Source organism: Aplidium turbinatum, chromosome 5, assembly GCF_918807975.1.
Source record: "Aplidium turbinatum chromosome 5, kaAplTurb1.1, whole genome shotgun sequence".
NCBI lineage: Eukaryota > Metazoa > Chordata > Ascidiacea > Aplousobranchia > Polyclinidae > Aplidium > Aplidium turbinatum.
The window spans coordinates 18,671,529-18,695,717 of NC_137476.1; the positions used below are offsets into that span (position 1 = coordinate 18,671,529).

General features: G+C 37.6%; 1 protein-coding gene across 1 annotated transcript in view; it reads right to left on the bottom strand.

The window, feature by feature from the left end:
• LOC145770071 (casein kinase II subunit alpha-like) overlaps positions 1 to 24,189 on the bottom strand; it is a 106,810-nt gene that overhangs the window by 19,616 nt on the left and 63,005 nt on the right. Inside the window, exon 6 of the mRNA XM_082581659.1 lies at positions 12,039 to 12,122. Within this exon, the coding sequence (XP_082437785.1) occupies positions 12,039 to 12,122 (84 nt within the window). The remainder of the gene's footprint in view (positions 1 to 12,038; positions 12,123 to 24,189) is intronic.

Below are 24,189 nucleotides of genomic sequence, written 5' to 3' on the forward strand. Positions count from 1 at the left end.
TGCTGGGTCACACAATCCGATAATCCATCACTGCAATTTGACTTTGTGCGCCGTGAAACGCAAAATAAAATCATGAAACCTGGCAATAATGATGCGTTTCAAACGTTTTTATGGAAAAAACAGCAACGATTCAAAATCTCTTTCACGCTGTTATTCCTGGGCGAGAAAACAAAGGCTTATTGTGGATTAGAGTTAAAATAAATAAATAAATTCCACACTTAACGGGTTAAAGTTAAAATATCTCGCGGCACCCTTGAGCATTGCAATTGGCACCCCGGTTGGGACATTGCCGAGCGTGGAGTGGCGTTGATCACGGAATACAACACATTACACACATGTGACGAAGAACAAAAACAGTATCTTTTGCGTGTCGTCGCCGATCACCGTCAGCGATATCCAGACTGCAGTAGAAAGACCCTCGTGCAATAATTCCTGTATGTAGTTTATTTGTTGTATTCTAAAGCTGTTAATGAATGTCCAATTTAGTCTCTGAATTTTAAACACAAGTATAGAAAGTCGCAGCGGTGACGCGCTCGCTTTCCAATTATGCAATCCTGGTTTGACTCCCGGCTTATACTGGTTGTTGACAAACACCGCCCACGCCCACCTCTACCCGGGGTATAATATATTGGGTGGGCGTAGTTGCTGAAGTAAAGGCGGCCGAGAGAAAGGGACTGGCCACCCTACTCTCGTTAGTGCCGAAGGCTTAGTATAATGAGAACCTCATCCCTCGATGCTTGTATTCAAGTATGGGACTCACCTTTACCTTATACAAAGTCGCACATTTCGTACATGTACACCAGTTAGTATAATTCGTAATACAGACACATGAGTTTATAAACAGACCATAGAGTAATTATTAAACTGTATTTTTATTGCAATATACAATGGCACTGTACCGTATTTTTTACTGTACCGTATCATATCATATCCTCTCGAAACGTTAAAATGGGGGCAAACGACAAAACTTTGAACCCCGGTAGCAACCCCTAAATATCAACCAATCTTTATGAAAATTCACATATATCATTTTCTCATTAATGGTAACAATATTTTAGGGTGAGACATTAACATTTACAAAAAAAGTTTTTTTTGGACCACCCTATTACAGGGGTCAATCTTAACTTTTTTTTCGCTAGCTCAGCGGACTAGTTGCTCCCCGTTTTCACCAGCCCGCAGGATTTTTCACTAGTCCGACCAGTTTACTGACTTTTCACTTGTCTGATGACGCAGGCCTCGAAATTTGTACTTTTTTCCGGCGGTCAAGCATGTCCTACTGGACTGGCCCTTTCAGCGGACATTTAATATCTCAACCGGACATATTTTTTGCATACGTAGATTTTGCACAAAATTACACTACAGTATTGTGTAGTCGTGTTTGTAGAAGATTTTCTACAACAGAATAACTCTGCAATGGTTGATGGCTTAATTAACCGACCCTGAAGTAGGCTATACTGGAACAGATTGCTTGAAAATAAATCAGTGCGTTAATGACAGTCGTGTAATGACGCAATAAACACAATTGAAAACAACAATCCAAATTTCCTCATTACAAAAGCAACTACGATCACTTATTCTGTGGTTGTTGCGTTATAGAATCGTTGTGCCAAGCGATTACTGCTGGCGCGGGGTCGTAAATCTCCAGCTCAGGACCGTCCAGACAAATGCGCATTAGTGACTCAATAGTGTTAGCCCTCAATAGTGTTAGTGTTAACTAATTAACACAATAGTGTTAGTCTAACACCCTCCCTTCTGTGCAGAAATTCTATTTCTATCAGTATCAGCGTGAATAAGGTCGCCACATTCGCCTGAGCACGTGCGGAACCCAGCTGAGACTTGCTTCTCTGTGACGTTTCTTTTTAACAAACGATCAATGTAACGCAATAATCCTCATTGTTAAAATTGGAATACATATCCTGCCGAAAAGTTCAGACAACTTTATTTCAAGGCAACATTGCAAGGCGTTGAAATGATGTAAAAATGGCTACTTTTGCCATTAGCTCGTTAACCACGCCACTCTAATGTGATCTTTAAAGCATTTGCCTGTACTATTAATTGTTTCAGCTCCGTATTTGTTCGCGTTAAACAAACAATTGTAACAATTCAAATTTAAAATATATTTTTGCTGCATTAGCTCTATTTTTGTCAAGAATTTTGCGGCGGTCATTTATGACCGACCAATGAGTCGGCTTCGGCAGACATTCGAAGTCATTCCGGAGGTCATGTCCGCCATGACCGCCGGAATTTCGAGGCCTGTGACGTATTAAGATAAGTGTTTTGGCTTAGACTAGAACTAACTAAAGTAAAGGCTTTCAGATTTCAGTATGCACAAAAGAGCAACAATACGCAGAAAAACACCTTCTCGTACTACAGACGCAAACAATGCAATTTTAAAACATACGGTACAAAATAAACGTGGCATGCGGTGTGTGCTTAACTGCTTAATATTTATTTATGTTTTAATATTACATTGTGCGCATCTGTAGTACGTTTTGTAAATCGCCAATCGCCATTTTGTAAACCAAAACTTTTCACCGGCGAATATTTTCACTAGCCAATCGGACTAGTACTGCAACATTTCTACTAGTACGCGCAAATTTTCACTAGCCATTGGCTAGCGGACTAGCGTTAAGATCGAACTCTGCCTTATGTAACTAGACTTTGATATCCTTGTGCTAATCATCATGCAAGATGGATGGCTAAAGTCATCTACACATTCAAAGTGTGGATGTTTTGCAGTCAATTTCATTTGACTTTGCGTGAACAGAGAGGACTTCGTGAACTGTGTGTTTTATTTTTCTGTATTTCTGTTAAAGCATGGATTACTGTAGCTGCTCCATTGGCTGTGAAGGCTCCCAATTAGTGATCTGTGTTTATTGAAAAGCTTGAAGAAGTATGCAACTATCAATGAGTCAATCCTCAAAGTCGCAACAGAAAAAATGACTCGCCATTTGAGGTACCTTTCTGAAGAGTTGGTGGGTCTGTTTTTTTTTGATGATGATGTCCAGCCAATCATCAAAAATCAAATAGCAAAAGCAATAATGGTCGCTCAGGAAACCGAGGACTCCAGCAAAAATAACTACTGTGTTGTTGGATGACATGCACACCAAAACCTTGGCAACATTCGCTACAGCCAACACACAGCTGCTGTTCAAGCAACTGAAAATCCCATATATATGCCTTTTTCCACCTTCCAGTTGCAGAATGGGATGGAAACAGTGATTATCAGATGGCCAAACATTTCTTTAGATCACTGATTGTCACTGATGACCATGCTGAAAGAAATGTTGCCCTTGTAAAAACATTTTCTGGACATTTGACCAAAGGTGAAGACCAGTTGCAGTTCCTTTTGCAGCTTGTGTCTCAGCATCGCAAACGCTTTCCTCAAGCATCAAAGAACACATTAATTGGGCAACAGTGAGTGGTTGGTTGCCATGAAACCCCCTGTTTTAAACAGCTAATACCTATTTCGTCATAGTGGGAGGACCCAATATGACCTAAGACCTTGTGTGGACTTTGGTAATAACCAATGGACTTATAGGCTTACTATTGTACAGCAATAATACAACTTTAGAACACATAACAAAAATAAACATGAAAATCGGAAATTTAAAAATTCACCTTATGATACTATTAGTCTATTATTCTTTTCCAAATCATAGAGCTCACTTTGCTGATTAAAATGAACCCAAACACTTGTATGTTAGCATGAACCGTTTTCGAAACACAGCCATTTTAAGTTTAGGCTTTTATGACGAAATCGTCAAAATTTTCGGGGACTTGAGGCACCCCTAAACATTAATCTTTTTCAAAAATATTTTACACAAGTTATTTTTTTTGAAAATGGAAACTTTTGGCAGGGTAGCCCATATAATTTTCAAAAATTGATTTTTTTTTAACTACCCTAATATATTGTTCATTGATCTTCAGATTAATAACAGAACCAACATGCAGAATTTCAAGACAAACATGTTGCTATCACTTTAGTACATCTTCCATGTTATTTATGAATATCGTAGCCTTGTGTCTCGCGTTGTTTCAAAGTAACATCTTGCTATGCTCACATAGCTTCCATTTATGTGAGTATAGCAGAGGAGTGTTCACTGTTCAGATTCCGAAATATTTCTTAACCAATGTGACAGATCTGATGTTACAGCCCAGTTGGTTAGCGCGTGATTTCGTGAATGAAGAAGCTTCAAGATAAAGCGGCGCTGGTTGAACTCTCTGGGTGTGCGCTTAAGTAAAGCATTTTTAGGACCGTTCACCATTCAGCGGCACCTAATGGATGGAATAGTTCTTCGGCAACAACACTTTAACAATCGGAAAACTTCACTCTGTCACTCTCGGTAACCGGCCCTGCGTCAAAAGCCTCTACAAGTATGCGAAACTATCAGGAATAACTTATCAAGGCTTTGTCAGATCGAGGATAAAGATTCCGAGCCCAATCCCCTCAAACTACTACCTCAAAACATGTTATTGCGCCTAACATTAACTTGTAAGCTTTGATGACAATACAAAGTTAAATATAAAAGACTATGTTAAAATAACTATATTTCAAAGGAGGCTGAATTGCCTTTCAGAAACAGTCTTATAATGCTTGCATATGATGTAAAATGCCGTGTTTCACTTTCAACTGCAATTACTTGCTAATTTAAGAGAAAATTATCGAAATGCATAATTGGTTATTTTTTGTGCTTTACAGTTCACACTGTGTTTTGAGTTTGATATTTTACTTTATCCAGCTTCCAGAATTTATGCTAATTGTGTCACAAAAAGTTTTTTAGTGCCATATTTCGGGTCGGTGAATAAAATCAATCAATTGTAAAAATATATAAGTACAGTGAAAAATATTCTATTTGAGCAGAAGGACTTCTTACATTTTAGCATTGAATGAACATAGAAAAATATTCCATGTGATGCAAGAAGCAAGGGTGGCTTCTTTGCCCCAAATATCCTTAAGTTTCTATGACCGTCGTTACTACCTGAGTATTCTTAATTGAGCATTTTTTTACATTTACGTAGCCGTAGGTTATAGCATGGCTACTGGTACCTAAAGATACTGCCTGATTTGTCACATTTTGCAGAAATTTCCAGGTTTTGCTAACTTTTGGGGAATGTTTAAATAAATTTTTCTAAAAAATATATTTTTACTTTATCATTAGTGTTTTCCCCAGATGACACAGCAGGTTTTAACATCCTCAGATGTTGAAAAACAAAAAAAGTTTAATTTCAAAGATTTCAGTCAGTCTGTTAATTTTTCAATAACAGTCTGATTCAACGTTTTTCAACTTACCTTTTCTCATTTGCTACTGCTTCCACAAGGCAACAATAAGCTTTTATATTTTTAGGAGACAGTAAAAAGTAAAAATATCTCAGAAAATGTCAGTCAAACACTAGCAGTAGCTGTAATCAAATTCTGCAAAATGTGACAAATCAGGCCGCAACTCCAGATGGCTATGGTTATAGTAACGATAAATGCTCTAAAGAGGCATACTATGTCAATTCAACCAATTGGATACCATTCTTGCCAATTTGGCTGAAACTTAGAGCAAATGATGATCTTAGGTAAAACTATCCAAATCTAATCGTTTTCTCAAACAGGACAACAGTCTACTCCCAACCGGGGTGCCAATTGCAATGCTCAAGGGTGCCACGAGATATTGAAATACTGCGGCCCATTCTTTATTTTAATCCGTTAAGTGCGGAATTTATTTATTTATTTTAACTCTAATCTACGGTAAGCCTTTGTTTCCTCGCCCAGGAAAAACAGCGTGAAAGAGATTTTGACTCGTTGCTGTTCTTTCCATAAAAATGTTTGAAACGCATCATTATTGCCAGGTTTCATGATTTTATTTTGCGTTTCAAAGCGCACAAAGTCAAATTGCAGTGGTGAATTATCGGATTGTGTGACCCAGCACGATAGTTTGAGAACCATTGTAAAATCTATTCACACTGGGGGGGGGATTAACTCCGTAATTACCAGACATGTGATAAACTGCGCTGCAAACTGCCGCGACTGTCAACACTAATAATAAAAGTTAAGCACTCATTTTTTTCATTTAACACTAGAAGGCGTTTCGCTTGTTTCATCACAATAACATTGTTGGAAACTTTTGCACGAGGATACCTGCACATACAAGCACGGTACATATAGTTAATCGAGAAAAGGCTAAGTTATAATTAATTTGTTCTTTATACTTATGATGGAGAAATTTATTACACAGAAATGAAAGTGGAGCAATGTCGATTATGATGCAGAAGAAGCGGAAGTAGGAAATGTGTCTTTGCGTTAGAAAGAAAGCTAATTGTGCTTTTGCTGCAGTTTTCCAAGTCATACCTATGTGAGAATGGATTTTCCGTATTAACAAACATAAAAACTGAAAAACGAGAACGACTGCTTAGTGCTTGTAGTCGAGGAAGAAGATCAGGTGGCTTTATCGAATGTGCCCCCAGATATTAAAGGACTTTGTGCAAGAATTCAAGCCCAAATTTCACACTGACTTTTGAATAAATACATTTATTTACGTGCACTGTTCTGTGTTATTTCATACAGTTATTTGAAATACAGAAACCTCATAAAATTGATCCAGTTTTACCAGGGTGCCGCAAACTATTTATTTCTTTGATAGGGTGCCGCAAGGTCAAAAAGGTTGGAAACCACTGGTCTACGAAATGGCAGTTACTGTATTAAGTTTTGACCTTGTTTGACAGATTTCGCAAATTGTTGAATTTGAAATGCAATCTAAGCAAGTGCTTGACCAAGGTCAACATATGAGGCGTCATTGTGATGGAAACTTTCCAAAGAATCTGTCTGTAGTCATTTTTAAAAGCAGGAACTGAAAAAAAACTAACACTTCATTTGTTAAAGCCATTTCATGCAAAACCTGTCACTGATGACGGTGGAGCCTTCAGACAGGCCTGTCCATTTCGACGCCTTCCTTCTTGTGTTGTGACACGCACTTCAAATCCACTCCTCCTAAGCTGGTTGATGTAGTTGCGGAATGGCATGTTTCGGTGAGTCCGATCTTTATTCGGTGATTTTTTCATTTTTTTTTTAAATTATCGGGTACCGTAGCCTAATTATCATTGCAGTTTTAGGGTTAGGGGTTAGAGGTTAGGAACTCACCGAATCGGACTCACCGAATAGTAGCAGACCCATGTAGTTGAGCCAAACACTGCACATACAAATGCTGTTTCACATACAATTGAAGGGCAGAATAATGTGTTTTGCATGATGATGGACTTCCATGGATAGGGATGGTCATTGGTCAGTACATCAATGCTAGACTCTAAAAATATGTATTTTCTACCATATAATTCACACTCCTTCACAGATGTCTTCTTGAATAAGTCATTACAATTAAGTAAAAGCAATCTACTAATAATGCCAAAAGTGTATCCTATAAATCAGCGTTGTGATGCATTGCACAAAATTCATCATTGTTTAAATTAAATGTATATAATTTTTAATAAAAATATTTCAAATCTGGGACTTCTTAAATGTGCAGCTATAAAATTTCTTTTGGAACAAGACAGTTTTGAAAATACACTTGGAAACCAAAAAAATTACTTCTCTAGAGATTACATATTCTGTGAAAACTAATAATTTAGGGTGGTCCAAACGAGCGTCCCCCGTGCAACTTTTTTGCGGACGCAAACACTTCCTGCATGCCGGATTTTCCAATGCAAACTCCACTTACCTACGTTTTACATAAATGCATTAACCTAAATTAACTATGAACCTAAATAAACCACAATCACAAATAAGTCCGCCCCGATAGCTCAGCCGGTTAACGTGTGATTTCTGGAACAAAGAAGCTTCATGATCAAGCGACGCTGGTTCGATTCTCGGGGTGTGCACTTGAAATACGCACGTTAAGGACTGCTCTCCATGTAGCGGCATCTAATGGATGGAATAATTCCCGGCAACAAGACTTCAACAATAGGAAACTTCACTCTGTCAATCTCGGGCCTGTGTCAGTAGTTCAAAGCCTCTACAAGTATGTGAGACTGCCAGGATTAAGCTCTCAAAGAAGCTTTCCCAGTCCGAGGATAAAGATTCAATCAATCAAGTCGCACATGATCAAAGATGTAACTATTTATTTTTACGGTTTGTGGCAACACACACTTTGCTCTTTGTTGCCAGCACAAATTCTGGAATTTAGTTGCAGGTTAGCTGCTAACTTGTCTACTTAGTCAAGTTACGTATTTTATTAACAAATTTAGTGTCAAAAGAAAAGTGTCAGAGGAAAACAGAGAGTTTAATTCTACTTGGAATGAAAGTGTTTTTTTGCCAAAAATAATAGTAAACCTCAGTAGTCAGTATCTGATCAAGAAAATGAAATATCTTCTGACAGGTATCAAACCCACAACAATGCTTGATATGATCGACTCAGATAAATGTCTTGCAATACAAACGACTGTATTTTCACACAAGTCAGTTCAATCATAAACAGCTAAATAGCTGTATCTGGTGAGCTTGCAAGATATCTGTTCCGAACGAGTTTAATTTAAATGACTATGCACTGAAGATGTGTTCCATATTTGGTAGCACATACATTTGCGAAAAGCACTTTCTCAATTGTGAAGCGATGGAAAGGCGCCACACTGAATAGAATGGCTGATAAAACCTTGGATGCTCCGCTTACGTCGGTCAACCACCGAATTTAAAGCAGAGAATTACCAAAAGCATGAAACCGTAAATTGTTTTGGTTTACTATGGTGTTGGTGTATTACCATAGCCTATACAATATACATTGTATCTTCTTTACAAGCTGAAAATCACTTTTTTATGTCACAAACAAGCTGAAATTCATTTTTTTTGGCCTGTAAAGTTTTCCTCACACTTTCATGCACTGGCCCTTCATACTCGCTGTTCTGGACCATCATGTCCTAAACCTTTATTTGTATCATTCAAGATTTCATGGTAACCTGTTCCACATTTTAATTAATTTCAAGGTCAAAAGGAGTTTGCATCAAAGGAGATTCAAATATTAAAAATGACTACAGAAAAAGATTCTTTGGAAAATTCCCATCACAAGGATACCTCATATTATGTTGACTTTATATCTGTTTGATTAAGATAGTTTTAAATTGGGTAGTTTTTACCTACAAGCATCATTTCTGCCAAGTTTCAGCGAAATTGAAGAAGGTGATGTTTACATTTTTTTGGTTAAATTGACATGGAATGACCGTAAAGGAAAATAGAAAAAAAACTTTTTACTTGTCATAAAACTAAATACATTACATAGACACCATTGAAAACATGCTGTACCAATATATATCACACAATAGAGTTTAAATGTTTGCAAAACAATTGTTCATGCTTTTATTCATGTGAAGTATATATACACAGGGCTGCAATTTTTGTCTTTTTCGGTGACAAGGTCACTCGACACGCGCCGCCATCACTATTCGACAAACGCCGTGCCTTGGGGAAAAAAAAAACGAAAAAAAAAGGAAAATAAAAACTGAGAGAGGACTAAACGTCGTCTGGTCGAAGAACAATCGGGGGGGGGGGGGCATCACGTGATGCAATCATAAAAGTGCTAACTTACGTAAACCTTCTTGCGCCAGGTACATCAAAGCAAGGTCTAAAAGCGACGCTTCACAAGAGAACTCCCAAGCGTCAGCGCCGCCATTTTGAACACTGCTGGAGAATGCTTTGATCGAAATTCCAACGCCTGGCATCAAACATTTCGCAACACACGTTTCGTGCTATTCGACACAACCGGTTTCTTTTATAGATGAAATAACCTAGGCTACGTTGAGTTGTCAACGTCTATGCCAGTTTGTATTTCGCCGTTTGAGCCAATTAACAATATTGCTCTGGTAAAATGACTGTTGGATACTTGTTATGAAAGTTTTTCACATGTAGAAAACAGCCTAGTTTCCGACCAGATGTTCAGAAATACAGATGAAAAAAGCCGCTATTTTTATGGAAAGAAGTTCTCTTTCAGAACATTTTGAACACTGCGGGAAAATGCTTTGATTGAAGTTCTAACGCCTGCCATCAAACATTTCGCCACACACGTTTCGTGCTATTCGACACAACGAGTTTCTTTCATAGATAAAATAACCGAAGTAGGCTACTTTTAGTTGTCAACGTGTTTGCAAGTTTGTATTTATGTCTGACTTAAGCACTCATTGTTCCAAGATTGCAGAAATGTTTTGCAATGTGAATAAAGAATAGTAGACAGATAAACACGGTTGCAACTCGACTTCCTTCCACTAAAAGAGTTTCATCATGGGCGATTTTGCCCTGTGATTACGTCATGGGCGATATTGCACATTCACAAAAGCACACAACCCAGCTAGCAAAACCCATCGTTTTTACATTGATTCAACGTCTGCAGACGATGTATACACAATGCATGACATGTATAAACAAGTTTGCTGGCTGGGAAGTCTGGACATTTGCAGGAAATTTGTCTCGCACCAGGCGAGATGCCATCCTTTGAAAGATTTAGCAATGATGGATTTATGTAGCCAGTGCATGATGACGAAAACAAATTTAAGATTTCTTTTCCGTTATACAACTTAAAGCAGGTGATTGGTACAGGAGAAAATAATCGCAGAAGCACACAATAAAACCTACTTATTACGCAAGTTTTTTTACATCATGAAAATAGCCTAGTTTCTGACCAGATGTTCAGAATCAGAAACACAGATAAGAAAGGTCGCTATAATATATAAGAGTTTGCTTCTAGAAGAATAGTAGGTAGTCACTGGGAGTGGACAAGGCAAGGTAATAGGCAAGTTGTAAGAACAGCATAGCTTTGCCCAACTACAGATAGGATAGTCTTCAGTTAGACAGTATCCTATAATGACTACAAAAACGACAGAATCCTCCGACAACACGGATGGCAAAAGCTTCGGTCGGTCTTACCGAGAAGCGGTTAAGGTTCAGCAAACAGCGAGTGAAGTGCGGGATCTGTTCGAAGGAGCTATCGAGAGAAGCATTGCCACGTTACTTTGGAACTTATCATTCAGGTAAACTTCCGGCTATAGCGTTTCGTAGCCTAACGTCGCAAAGCATTCTCAATTTTGAACATGTTTAATTTAATAGTGGTAAGCAAAAGCATGCTTGATAAAAAGGCGCCTACTGCGTTTTCACTTTTCAACAAAGCCCGTTCAAGCGCATAAGGAATAGCGCATCAATACATTCTTTTCTCGACGAGACAGTGATAACGTTTCTGAGTTTGCCCAAGCACAACCTTCAAGTTCGGTCGGTGAGCTTCCGTCTGCCAATATAAGGTCAGGCCCTGGCGATAGCACAGCTTCAATAGATGTTCAAGCTCATCAGGAAGTTGAAACGACCTCTCAACGAACATGCATATTTCGCTCCTAACTGTGCTTGCGTGCGGGTACGTGCATAACCATTTACGTAGTAAGCGAGACTAAAGAGATGCCAAAGGAAAAAATCTCGCAGTAGGTTACGCTAGCGGTATAGCCTAAGGGATTTTTTCTTTTGCGATCCTCAGTTTCACGTTTACAACAGTTCTCTTCCTGGAGCAAAACAAATAATATACATGTCCGGTAGGTACATAACTCAGCGCTTGATACTCCTTTGCAATCACTCAACCAGCGTGCGATTAAAAACTTAAGTGACTCTGATACCACACAACTTGTGCGGTAATTCGCGGCCAAACGCTTATCTGACTCTTGTGACATCATATTACTATTCGACAAACAAACACAGAATTTTTGATCGTTCGACAAGGAAGAAAAAATCGCAGCCCTGTATATACATCTCAAAAGTAAACAAAAAAACAGTGACTGGGCCATAAAAAAGATGTGGCAATATGACATTACTCAGAAGGATAAACATTGGGGTTTCAGTATGATGGACAAATATAACAGATAAGCGTAGAATTCAAGACTCAAAAAAATGAAACACGTACGAAGTAGCCCCAATGACATATTTGAAAGTGTAACTAATAAGAACATAAAAAAAAGAAAATCGAAAAACCACAAGATTGTTCCTGAATTGAGTTTAAGTTTGCAACGTGACAAATGATGTGCATTGATATGCATACCTTTCTGTTTTCGTGATCAATCATCACGTTATGTGGTTTAACGTCTCTGTGCATAATACCCATGCTGTGGCAGAAATCCAAAGCCTGAAAACGAAGTAAATTGAAAATTCTTAAATTTATGAAAAACGTTACCATATTATGACAACATCAAACCTGTAAAGTTAATTTGCAGATAAAATAAAGTTTTATAGAATTTTGACATTCAAGTATTGGAATATAAAAAGTAAAGCAAAGGTCGTTAAACAAGTCACTATGTTTACACAATGTATGAAGACGACAATTTAATGCTTTTTCTTTTCAGGCATAATTTTTTTTTATACAGACGAAATCGGTTAATCGAATCACCTATTTGCCAGACATTTTGATACGATTATACGATTGATTCGTTTAACCAATTTACTAAAAAAAGGTTTATTGTGAATGGGCGTAATGTTGAGAAGATGTCTGTGCTGACTAGGCTGCAACGCACATTACCATTGATACTTCCTACAACTGTTTACAATTCTGGTTAAACTTTAAAGAATTTCCTAGTTCTGTGTTAACATACCACTACGCTGTATGTCCCAGCCAGCAAAACTGGTCTTTTTTACATTGATTTATTGTCTGCAGACGTTGAAACAATGTAAAAAAGACCAGCTTTGCTGACTGGGAGAACCATCAAAGCATTTTTCTGCAAACTGCAGCAATCGGACTGCAAATCGGCAATCTTTCATATCACCAATCTCTGTGACGTCACAACGCGAACTTTGACGTTGAAGATTTTAATTCAAGCGGGCTATTTTTAGCTCTGTACCAGCTGTGTAGTTTTGAGTATGGAAAAGGGCTTACGAAAATAGTGGTATGGTGGAAAAACACAGCTCACACTCATTGTTTGTTTTGAAATCGCAAAGGTTTTTTTTTCAAGTGTTTTGCGCTGTCTGGTAAAATAATTAATTTGCGATGTTCTTCAACTGAACAATACTGCACAAATGAAATTATACGCACTGCATTTCACAACAATAGGCTACTTTTTTTCAGCAATTTAAAAAAAAATTCTCCACTGTTTTCTGGTTTAAACTTTTAGACATTCTTTTCAACACTTCCCTCTCAAGCCGAAATAATTTGTCCGTGTCCTTTCCTTGCAAGGCCAGTCGCCGACTGATGACATCAGAAGCATTTAAACTTCTTTATTGGGAAGTGTGATTATTCCTTTTGTGTGCTCTTTTGTTTTAATGAAGCCCAGCTGTGCGAAAATTGGTTCTTTGTAGTGCGATGTCTAGCACATAAGATTATGGCCTGGGATTACAGACACTTGTCTTTGTTTTGATCGCTTGCGTCTGTCTCACCTTTGCTTCATTTCGCGTTTGAACATTGCAGACAATTATGCGAAGCAAAAAAGAGACATTGTCTTTTCGCTAACGGGTACAATTATACGATTAAATGAATGAAGTAGGCAAACTAGAAGCAAATCCTGATGCTTTTATCCGACTTATTCTTTTAAGCGGTATACGCTTAACCGATGTTTTTACTTAACATTAGATTGGATTTGGTTTGGGATTTCAGGTTTTGATTCAAATAAACGATTGATACCTTTAAGCAGTATACTATTAACCGATTTCGTCTGTATTCAAATATACTTGAAATGCAATTGATCAACGTTGTGGTGGGGTGTTGTTACAAAATTTTACAAGTTCACGTTGCTCTTGGCTGATGCCGATTGAGCACTTTACTGGAGGCACCTTACTATGCATTGCGCAAAGCTCACTGCTTGCAGTTTGAGCACTTTGGCAAGGTTGGCAGTAGTACCATTTTTGGTGTTTAGGTATCACAAACGGGAAAATGTCACATGGAGGTATATATCTCCATGGCCATTCCAGTGTACCTACTGCACTGAGGAGACCGAAACGTCGTGCAGTGTGCACTGTCTGCAGTTATGTAAAATGTAAATGCAAAAATTCTGACAAGAGGATTGTTTAAGTGAGGCAAAACAATCTATTATAAAAGGTCCGAAGTACTTCAACATCATCAGAGACCGCTCCATAGACCAAAAAGAAATGAAGATTCAACTTGTCATACGCAGCTAAGTGAGCAACACGCTTCAAGGACAACTCTCCAGAGAATAAGTAGAAAGTTTATACTATCAATCTCAATGACTGCACTTGCATTAACACCTCCTTGCCTCTGCTACAAGTATGCTAAGTTTCCAACCATCAAACAGTTGAGAAAGTTTGGAAGCTCTATTTATATGAAACTTTGGTAGAGTTTGCTTTATTGAACCATACACAAACAAAACAAAGTAACCTTAGCGGGTTTAACATAATGTATTACACACAAAAAATATAACGTAATAACTGCCAGCTGAGAGACGAATTATTACGTTTGATTCAAAGACAGCCTGAAGAATCAAACGTAATGATTCGTCTCTCAATCGGCAGTTACTCGCCTGTGGCTCATCGTTCCTTTTGTGTGTGTTCTAATAGTTTGTCACATGACTGTAGTTTACACCTCCTGTGATCTGTTTCCCGCCGTATAATTTATTCGTAATCATTCTTGCATCACTTGTTCAGTTTGTGCTTTTCACTCCGGAGTGTCGTTACAGTAATAGTGCAAAGTCAAATTTACTTTACAATTTCATTTTATGTATTATATAATGCAGATTTAAGTAGGGGAGAACCTCCATCAATGGGACAAATTTTGCATTTTGCTAATTTTTTACAATTTTGTAAAGAAATGCAGTGCTTTTTTTACAACACTTATGCCAATGCATTTCTTTTCAAATACACTTGGTTTGATTTCATTATCTCAAGTGGTTTATAAATAACGCACAGTTTTTTAAAGTTACTCAAGACATCCCATTGTTGAATCTGGCCCTACCATTGGGACAGGCAATTTCAAACAATGAGACACGAATTCTTCAGTGGGACACAATCATAATTACTGCATTATTAAAGTTTTTTTTATTTTTAAAAAGGAGCTAAAGAAGACATTCTAAACACGACTGCTTAATCACCATAGTTATTCTCTTGTATAAAATTTGTTTGTTAGGTTAACAAATATGCTGCAAGATAGAACCAAAAAAAGGTTCTGATCAGGGTCTGTTTGTCTCTGCATCTCGACAACTTGCCTAAACAGAAGGTCTACTACACAGTGCAATATTGAATTCTGAGGACACAACAAAAAAACATTCAAGATTTTCAGATTCTAAGACAGTTGAGCCAACATTTTAAGCGAAAAGCCACCAAATCGAGTTAGCAACTTGGCATTTACTTTGCAACAAAATCTACTGTTCTGTTAAAAGGCAGTTTGTCAAATTAAAAATTGTTTCAATAGTTTCATGTTGCGTTTAAATCGTCTTTGGGAAGGAATCGTGACATACAAAACATGAACTGTCGTCTAAACACTGAACACGAGCCCACACTTGACACAGTCCTATTCCTCCACTCTTTTTCTTCAGAGCAACTCTTGGATTGAACCGACAACATTTAGAGCATCCACAACACTATACCCACTTTTCACCGGAAGCACTGTTTGACCACTCTTTGCTGCAGATGCAACAAACATATTCCTCTATTTCGATCTCATCGGATGTGTCATGAAGACTAAATGCATGGTTCGACATTGAAGATTCTAAAAGGACTTCTGAAGATCTGACATTTATTTTAAGTTTTCTGGAGATTTTTTTTTTCTTTTTATTATCTAAGGTTATGATGCTGGCTGCAGACATTTTTTTCCTTTTGGTGGCTTGTCTTTTGCTCATCGATGTGATTCTAACTCAACTAGCAATCTTTGTTTTAGAGGAGTGCTCGTCAACACTGATGACACCACTCGTTTTCTCTTTGTTACTTTGGCTCTGGCATGAGCTTTTGTGAAGGGTCTGATTTGCTCTGGTGTCACAGTCTTTTCCCACTATCACCTTGCCCTTGATAGGATTGCGCTGGCTTTGCAGCTGGAATGTAATCATCTAAGCGATTGCTCGAACCTGCTGCATCAGAAGAACAAGGCTGCAGCTGTTTCAATGAATCTACCGAGATTTCAAATGTAGGTATGGTTACATCTCCTCCCATGTCTCCTGTCTGAGATTGGTGTGGAGTTTTGGAAACTTCTGAAGCGCTAGGTCGGTCAGTTGAGTATGAATGCAAAACTCATCATGGTTGAAAACATTCTCATCAAATGGAAAAATGACAGAAACTTCAAATCCATTATTTTTTACATAGAATTAACGTCTGCAGAGTGCAGATGTTCCAAGTTGGAGGAACTGTTTTGTTGTTTATCAGAGCCAATTCGATGCCAACTGTCGTAAATCTTTAGATGTCAAGCCATAGTGCATTTTTGCTGCTTAGCACAATTACTTTTCTAAATTTTTCTCATCTATATCAGTAAAAATCTTTTTGACATCATAATGAGATTGAAAACGTAAATTGCGTTGATCATTATTTGCTTGGCCTCTTTTGTTGGTGTTAACCCAGTTTTTCAATGTTTGTCTTGATACAACAAACTCTCTTGCTACAGGTTTAATTTTTCCGGTTTGTATTGCTTTTTCAATGGCAGTTTTCATAGTTAAAGGATCTGTGTTCCCCTTTTTACGAATGAATCGAGTTGATTTATATTTTATCATTAATAAAACGTGATGTTGGCTAAGTTATAAACTTAGTTGACTGTAATGAAGTTAAAAAGTGGTTTAAAACAAAGAATTCATGCACAACATCCTCTCCATCAATGGGATTAAATGATCAATGATATCAATGACAAGACCTGCCGTCCCATTGTAAGATGCCTCCGCAAATGTAAAAAAAATCAGCTAGTTTCTTAGATTACCTCACAGACAACAACGTTTTATCCTAAGAACTGCCAGACACAAACAGGGTCATCAATAATTAACGTTACAAGAGATCCAAATCAAAAACTGGCAAAGGAGACGAAGGTGGCCTATGGAACCATGTTCACAGTTCTCAAAAAAGATTTGAAGATGAGCTCATTCAAACACATGAAGAAACAGTTGCTAAATTCCAATACCATTGAGAAACGTCTCTCCATAGCCAGAATTCTGCTCTCACGCATTGAAAAAGGAGGCACGCTGCCAAACCTTTTGTTCAGTGATGAGAAGATATTTGATGACTATCGACCAGCATCATTTTAACAGTCAGAATGATCGTGTTTTATGGTGACGTGGAACTCTGGGTAGTCACTCGGAGACAAGGGGGGCATTAGTGATGGTGTGGGCCGCAATCAACAAATCAAGAAGGAGTCCATTGATTTTTGTGGACCAAGGAGTGAAATTGAACCAAGAAAACTACCGAAATGATATTCTTGAGGGTTCAATGTTGCTTTGGGCAAAGAAACACTTCAAATATTGAGATGATGCATAAAGATGATGCAACTGAAACAATATATGATGCAGTATTTTGAAGTAATGCAAAAATCGTCATAAATCAAGTCTGGTCTTGAAGTTTTGGCCACAACTATATGTACTTTGTGACGTCACAGCGAACAGAATCACAGCTTGATGCGCGCGAGACCTCGCAAACGGGTATCAAACAAAAGCGGCCTTAGCGAGACGAGGGAAACAAAATTTGGATTTTTTTTGCTAAAACGCATGTTGTACACAATGACATCATGCTGAAACAAAAAACTGGCAAAAAGTGAATTTGGGTTTCCCGCCCTTTAAGAGGACTTGCACATAACTTGTCGTTTTGATTAAAAAGCAACTGTCTCAAATATTGCTAATATGGATACTTCATTTTAATTTGCTTATTACAACAAATTTGAACTTTGAATTTTAATGGGTTTCATTTACTTTATCATCCGCCTTTTCACTTTAAAAAAATGGGTGGACGTTGACGAAGACGATTAAACTACTGACGATGTAGTGTCTTGCGATGTAATTACAATGCGATGACAATGTATGCGATGTAATTACCATGTGATGAAATTACTGCGATGAAATTACCACGATGAAATTACCGCGATGAGATTACAGTGAATCAGTGTACCTACTGCACTGAGAAGGCCGGAAGGCCAAAACGGTGTGCACTGTCTGCAGTTAATCAAAAAGTAAGTGCACGTTGTCTATAGTACACCAAGACTTTCCTGGGATAAGGTCAGTGTTTTTGAAAAAGTTTTAATTGGCTCGATTATTAGCACAAATTACTTCAATAGGGAAGCCACCAGAACATCGACTATTGTCCAAAATTGCACAAGCTTCTTGGAATTGAAAATCCGTGTCTAAGCAATAAACAGGCAACATTTTGAGAGGGAATTTTTTTCGCCAAACAGGCTACGTAACATGAAACCTAAAGCTGTAGTTGCACAATGTTCTGGGTTATTAACAGCTTTTCCAAAAACACTTTCACCTTGACATGTCAAGGCAGGCTTCACATAAACTTCATCAATCAATAAAACTACATTCTCGTGACGAACATCTGTGCAGTTGTCAAAATACCGCTTTAAAAGGTTACAGCTTTCTAATTGATTTTCTCTGCTAGACAATCTTGTAAGCAATGAACACATGGGAATTGGAAATCTCTCGTAGACGACTGTAGAGTAAACGACACATTGAGAAATATTCAAAAGCTCTTGCTATCATTTCAGGTGTATATTTTTATCCACAATGGGAGTGCAAGACATGCTGGACATTTGTTGCAGTAAAATTTGTTGCTTGTGGTGATGTTGTTAAAAAAATTTATTGCTTCAATAAGATTTGACACTTTATCCAGGACACAAACACGATTGACAGACAAACTTTTTATGGTGTGCCTGATATCATTATGGTACCCTTCAAAGGACATATCTTTTGAGATTTTAAGTAGAAAATGTGCAACACGTAATCTAAACTCTGAACTTTGCACGCATAACTGGTCAGAGATTGTATAATTTACAATGGATGAACTCAAGGAACTCAGGAATCCCCCCGCAACTAGTCAAGACACCTCTTTGTGCCAGCTGCTGTTGAATTACTACATCCATTCAGCGATCATGCCATCAGCGCAGCACACTTCATGGAAGATACTTGGAATGCAGCGTGGTGCGCCACCGCCACCAAACTACATGGTTTTATACCCCACCCGGTGGCACGGGTCTGCTACTATTCGGTAAGTCCAATTAGGTGAGTCCGATTCGGTGAGTCCAATTCGGTGAGTTTCTAACCCTAACCCCTACCCCTAACTCTAAAACGGCAATGATAATTAGGCTACGGTACCCGAAAATTCAAAAAAAAATTTGAAGAAATCACTGAATAGGGATCGGACTCATCGAATCGAACTCACCAAATCGGACTCACCGAAACGGACCATTCCGCAGTGGCACGCCCCCCTGGTATGGACCTGCCTCGGCCGACTTGGGTCGAGCTCAACAGAATCCGAATCGGAGTTGGTCGCTTCCATTCCAACATGCACAAGTGGGGTCTGGCTCCCTCATCAGCCTGCGAATGCGGTGCGGAGGAACAAACTGCTGACCATGTTGTTCTCGAATGTCCCACCTACATTACAAGGCACCAAATGGAACGCATGGCATAGCAACGCTGGACGAAGCTACACTCACCTGGCTCTCCACTACCTGCCCTGAAATTTGATCTAGTCTCAAACGAAAGAAAAAGATGAACTCAAACCAAAATCAACCTCATTTTTTTCCAAGTTTATTGACAAGATCTTCAAATGATAAAATACTGTCTTTTTGCAAAAACGTCTCCATTTCATCATCAATAGTAATTCTACTACTTGGCATTGACTGTCGTTGTTCGAAGTTTGTTTGGGGCTGTTGGAACTTGGCTTTAAGGAATACAATGAAAAACTATTGGAGTTTATTTTGGTCGTTTTTGCCCATTAATAACAACAGTTTTGTAGTTTTTCGGCCAATGCCTTCCACTTATTGAAGTGTGGTGTTGTAAACATGGTATGTTTTCTCGTGGAATGCTCTTGATCCACAGATCTCTTTCTTCATTTTTTGGAAGTCTAAAGACAGTTTCTTCATTCACGACCACAGAAGGATTTCAATAATTTATTTCTTTAACGCTTGTATATGTATAGCCTTAGTAAGCTATCTGGTGTAGTCATTCAGCAGGCTAGAACTTCAAAAATTATCTGAGGGGTCCCCACCTTCACCGATAGCATTTTTGCTTCACAACTCGATTAACATTGAAAGTTATCTGTTTAATTGTTAATTATTTAGGCTATTTGAGTGAGCAGTGTTTACTTCAGAATATTGCATCATTTTGTTAGTTTTTTGGGACAGAAAAAACTTTTCACTCCCTTAACCCCATCCATGCATGCCAGTTTCGCCGTGATGAATAAAATGTGGTTGAGCGGGCAACGGGACAAGAAAGTTTTACTATTTATAATGGAAAAAATATATATTAAATGTTACAGTACAAAGTACATGTGAAATTACAAGCCAAAAAACACTGCACAAACTACATATGCGTGGCCCCTTAGGCAGAGGTAGGCCCCCAGTTGTTGGTTTAGAAAGGAATAAAATATGGCCTTGCATTATATAAACTGTTGAATATCGAGCTTCTGTAGCTCATGTTTTATTTTGTAAACTGTCAAGTATGCATCAAACAGACTAAAATGAGTCGGCCCCTATTCAGCTGTGGCCAGTTAACACTGCCCTGATTACTATACAACTACCTCACATATGTCTCATATTTTTAGTCAGCAGTAGCTTCCTTTCTAAAGTTTCTCTTATACTTTGTTTTTGTTTCCATCACAAGACCTAATTGATCTGGAGCTTGTGTATAATTTGCAACAAGCTGCCATTAGATTTAGAAGAATCTCAGTTTATCTTTATTGTAAAATTTAAAACTTGATCGTAGCAACCCTAACTTTTTTTGGAAGTGAGACGTGGTGTACCAAGCTTAAATATGAAGTTTCAGCAAAATTGAATAAGGTCTAGGCTCTAGGGCAGTGGTTCCCAACCTGGGGGTCGCAGAGCATTTTATAGGGGGTCGCGAAGCTGTTGCTCATGCAACAACAAAAGTGAATGTAAGTAGGACGAGGTACCGGTCTACTAGTAGTATGTGCCAGTCTACGTTTACACGACGTTTCATTGCGCCCAAAATGAAAATTTTCCGTTTCGGTTAGTCTGCCAGACTCGTAGTCTGTTTGCATGCGATGACCAAAATGAGATTTGTGGCGGTCTGGATTTCATGTCGGTAGTTTCAACAGAAATGAAACCGAAATAAAGCAGTTGCGGGTGATGTAAACACACCGCAATGAAATCCTAGCAATGAGATTAGTGCTAGTAGTTTGTGGTCTGTTTAAGTATTTATTTGTAGTGTAGGAGGAAGAGAAAACTTGAACATTACCGTACATCAGTGCAATAGCTTTGTGTTTTTGAAATCATGAAGATAGATATTTTCAACTGGGACTGGAATGCAGGTTGTTTAATTTAAGTGAGCAATTAGCAATTGCAAACCAGCAATACAAAGTCACTCTCTCAATTTTGGTGTGAGATGTATGATTCATACCCACAGATTTCTAAGCTGGCTTTTCAAGTATTACTGCCCTTCGGCACGACGTATCTAAATGAGAGTGGTTTGTCAGCTCTTCTGCATATGAAAAAGGAAAGAAATAGAATGGATGTGGAAGACGACATGAGACTGGCTCTGTCTAGCACGCAACCTCAAATTTCGCGGTTAGTTGCAGACCTACAAGGTCAGCCATTGCATTAATTTGTCAATAAATGCAAGAAAAACATTTTTAGTGCTGCATTTTGTTGTATTATTTGTTAATAGTATACTTGTATTTAGGAAAGAATATGTGAGGGTCGCGATATCTACAATTTTTTTTAAAGAAGGTCACCAAGACAAAAAGGTTAGGAACCACTGCTCTAGGGGGTCAAGATTGCAATCAAACTTTTATAGGATTATCGATTTTCCCAAATTTCAATTTTGATATTAACTTGAGTGATTTATTTAAAAAAAAACTGAGTGATTTTTGTATGTTTATGTGATACCAGCTAATTTATTGCAAATTATAGTTTTTATGCTGTGAACAGAAACTTAGGTTTCACTTAGAACCAGTGGGTCAATTTAGGGGTAATTTTGCATACTTTGTGCAACGGAATTTATAAAAATTTTGCAGAATTATGGCAAACTTTTTTAGTTTAGGCAAAATCTGTGGAGCATACTTTTTGTACCAAGTGTCACCTATAAAAAAAAGTTAGGGTGTTTTGCTTCAGGTCGGGGCATCAGCCGCACCCTAGTGAGAAAATTATTGACTTTTTCAGACATTAAGTTTTGCATTGTTTATTTATAAATATGTTACAAGTTTTGCTTAAATGTTAAAACTTTGGTCCTTCCCCAACTTTTTTCTAGATCCGCTACTGCATTGTTGGCACAGCCTATTATATTAACAGGCTATTAACTATTTTTTTATAGAAAATCTTAGTCGTTTAGGCTACTCTTTGCTAAAATAATGAATGTAAATTTTTCACCCACATTGAAAGATTTTGCGACCCTAAATGCTTTCTGGTCGTATTTTAAAGAGTGATCACTGAACATAGGGGCCCACTAGTGGATTCTAAGGAAAGCCCGAGATGGTGCTCCCACAGTCTTGGTAGTAATGTTAGTAAAACACATCCAAAGCTACAGTTCTCGTTCTAATTAAATGTAAAAACTTCTTTCAATTAAATATTAAGCATGTTCGTTGACAGTTTCTGAGATACCGTACCTATAAAAAAAGTGCATCTTTAAAAAAACGAAACTTTTGAGACCCCTTTTATATACAAACAATTATTGACACAAAATTTTGGTAGTTATGCTAGATATACTTACAAGCAGTCCAAATATTTATGGCATACACTTCACAAGTTAACATTTAAGTGTATTTGCTTAGTAATACTACTGTTACTGATTTGAGATAGCAGAATAATAACTAGGCCTAGAGTCTAGTCTAGACCTATAAGACTAATGAGTATCATATAAACTACAGAATAGCTATTTTCCTTTTAGTCCTGTAGAATTTCGTCGAAAAATGGATCAACCTAGAAAAAATTGTTATAAAGACGTATGATATATCGTTGGAAAGATAATTTTATCAGCTTTTCAATGATGGATATTGTCATTTTTTTTACCTTGGGGAAAAAAAGTTACGACCAAAAACGTGCCAGGGGTTAAAAATTGAAATTAGGGAAAAAAATTTAACATGAGAACATTTATATTCTTATCTTTCTAATAATGGGTGAATAAAAGGCTAGAAACTAATGAATTATCAACAGAAAAGCAGGATATACAAGTAGATGCAAAAGGTATAAATGAAAATAGAACTATATATCTGTTTCAGGGGGTAAGAGTGAGCAAGACGGGGGGGGGCATCAGTAGAGCTGTCGTTGTTTATTATAACTTCATTATATTATTGTTTACTTACTACGGTCAGTTTTATTTCCCTTGCTTGGTTTTTCAAATAATGCTTAGTAAAGTAGTGTGATACACTGTAGATATAAGATATTTTCTCTACACTGCCTAAGTTCTTTGAAGTTCACGTGTTTACGAATGGCAATATGTTGATAAATGCCCTTTTTGGCGGCATAGCAGGTTTCTCCTGACAATTCATCAACATGTAATTGGTTAACTGGAAAGTTTCTTGGTTTGAAACAATATAGAAAAAACACTTTATAGGCTATTTGTAAATATTTTGGTGATTTCATACGCCCTTGCAAAACATGGCGGTTCCAAGCTTTTATGACATAACAATTTACTGAAACTATCGCTCCTTGGGATTTAATTTATTACATACCGAAACAACATTCCATGATTTCATCGAAAATATTGTTTTCGATTTGTTCCCCTTTTTATTATAACTTGGGAATTTCAAAACACGTAAAAATTTATCTTAAATAAGCGCACTTGTGCCTGAAATATTATTATCACACAGTTTGTAGCCAAATGTTGGGCAATAGATGAAGAAGAAAAGATGACATATTTTCTCCAGTCATGACGGACGTAGCTGCTGCACCAGAAGATAGGGGTGTTCAATTTCGATTATTTGAATATTCGAAATTCAATTTATTTTCGATTTCCGAATTTCGATTTCGAATATCACAACTATTCACCACACTGCAAAATGTGATTTTATTGAAAGAAACGACATGAAAATTCCCTAGAAAACGCAAAAAAAAAATCATAAAAATTTGCGAAAAATAGAACACAAAATAACGTCTACAGCTCCAGGCCCATGTT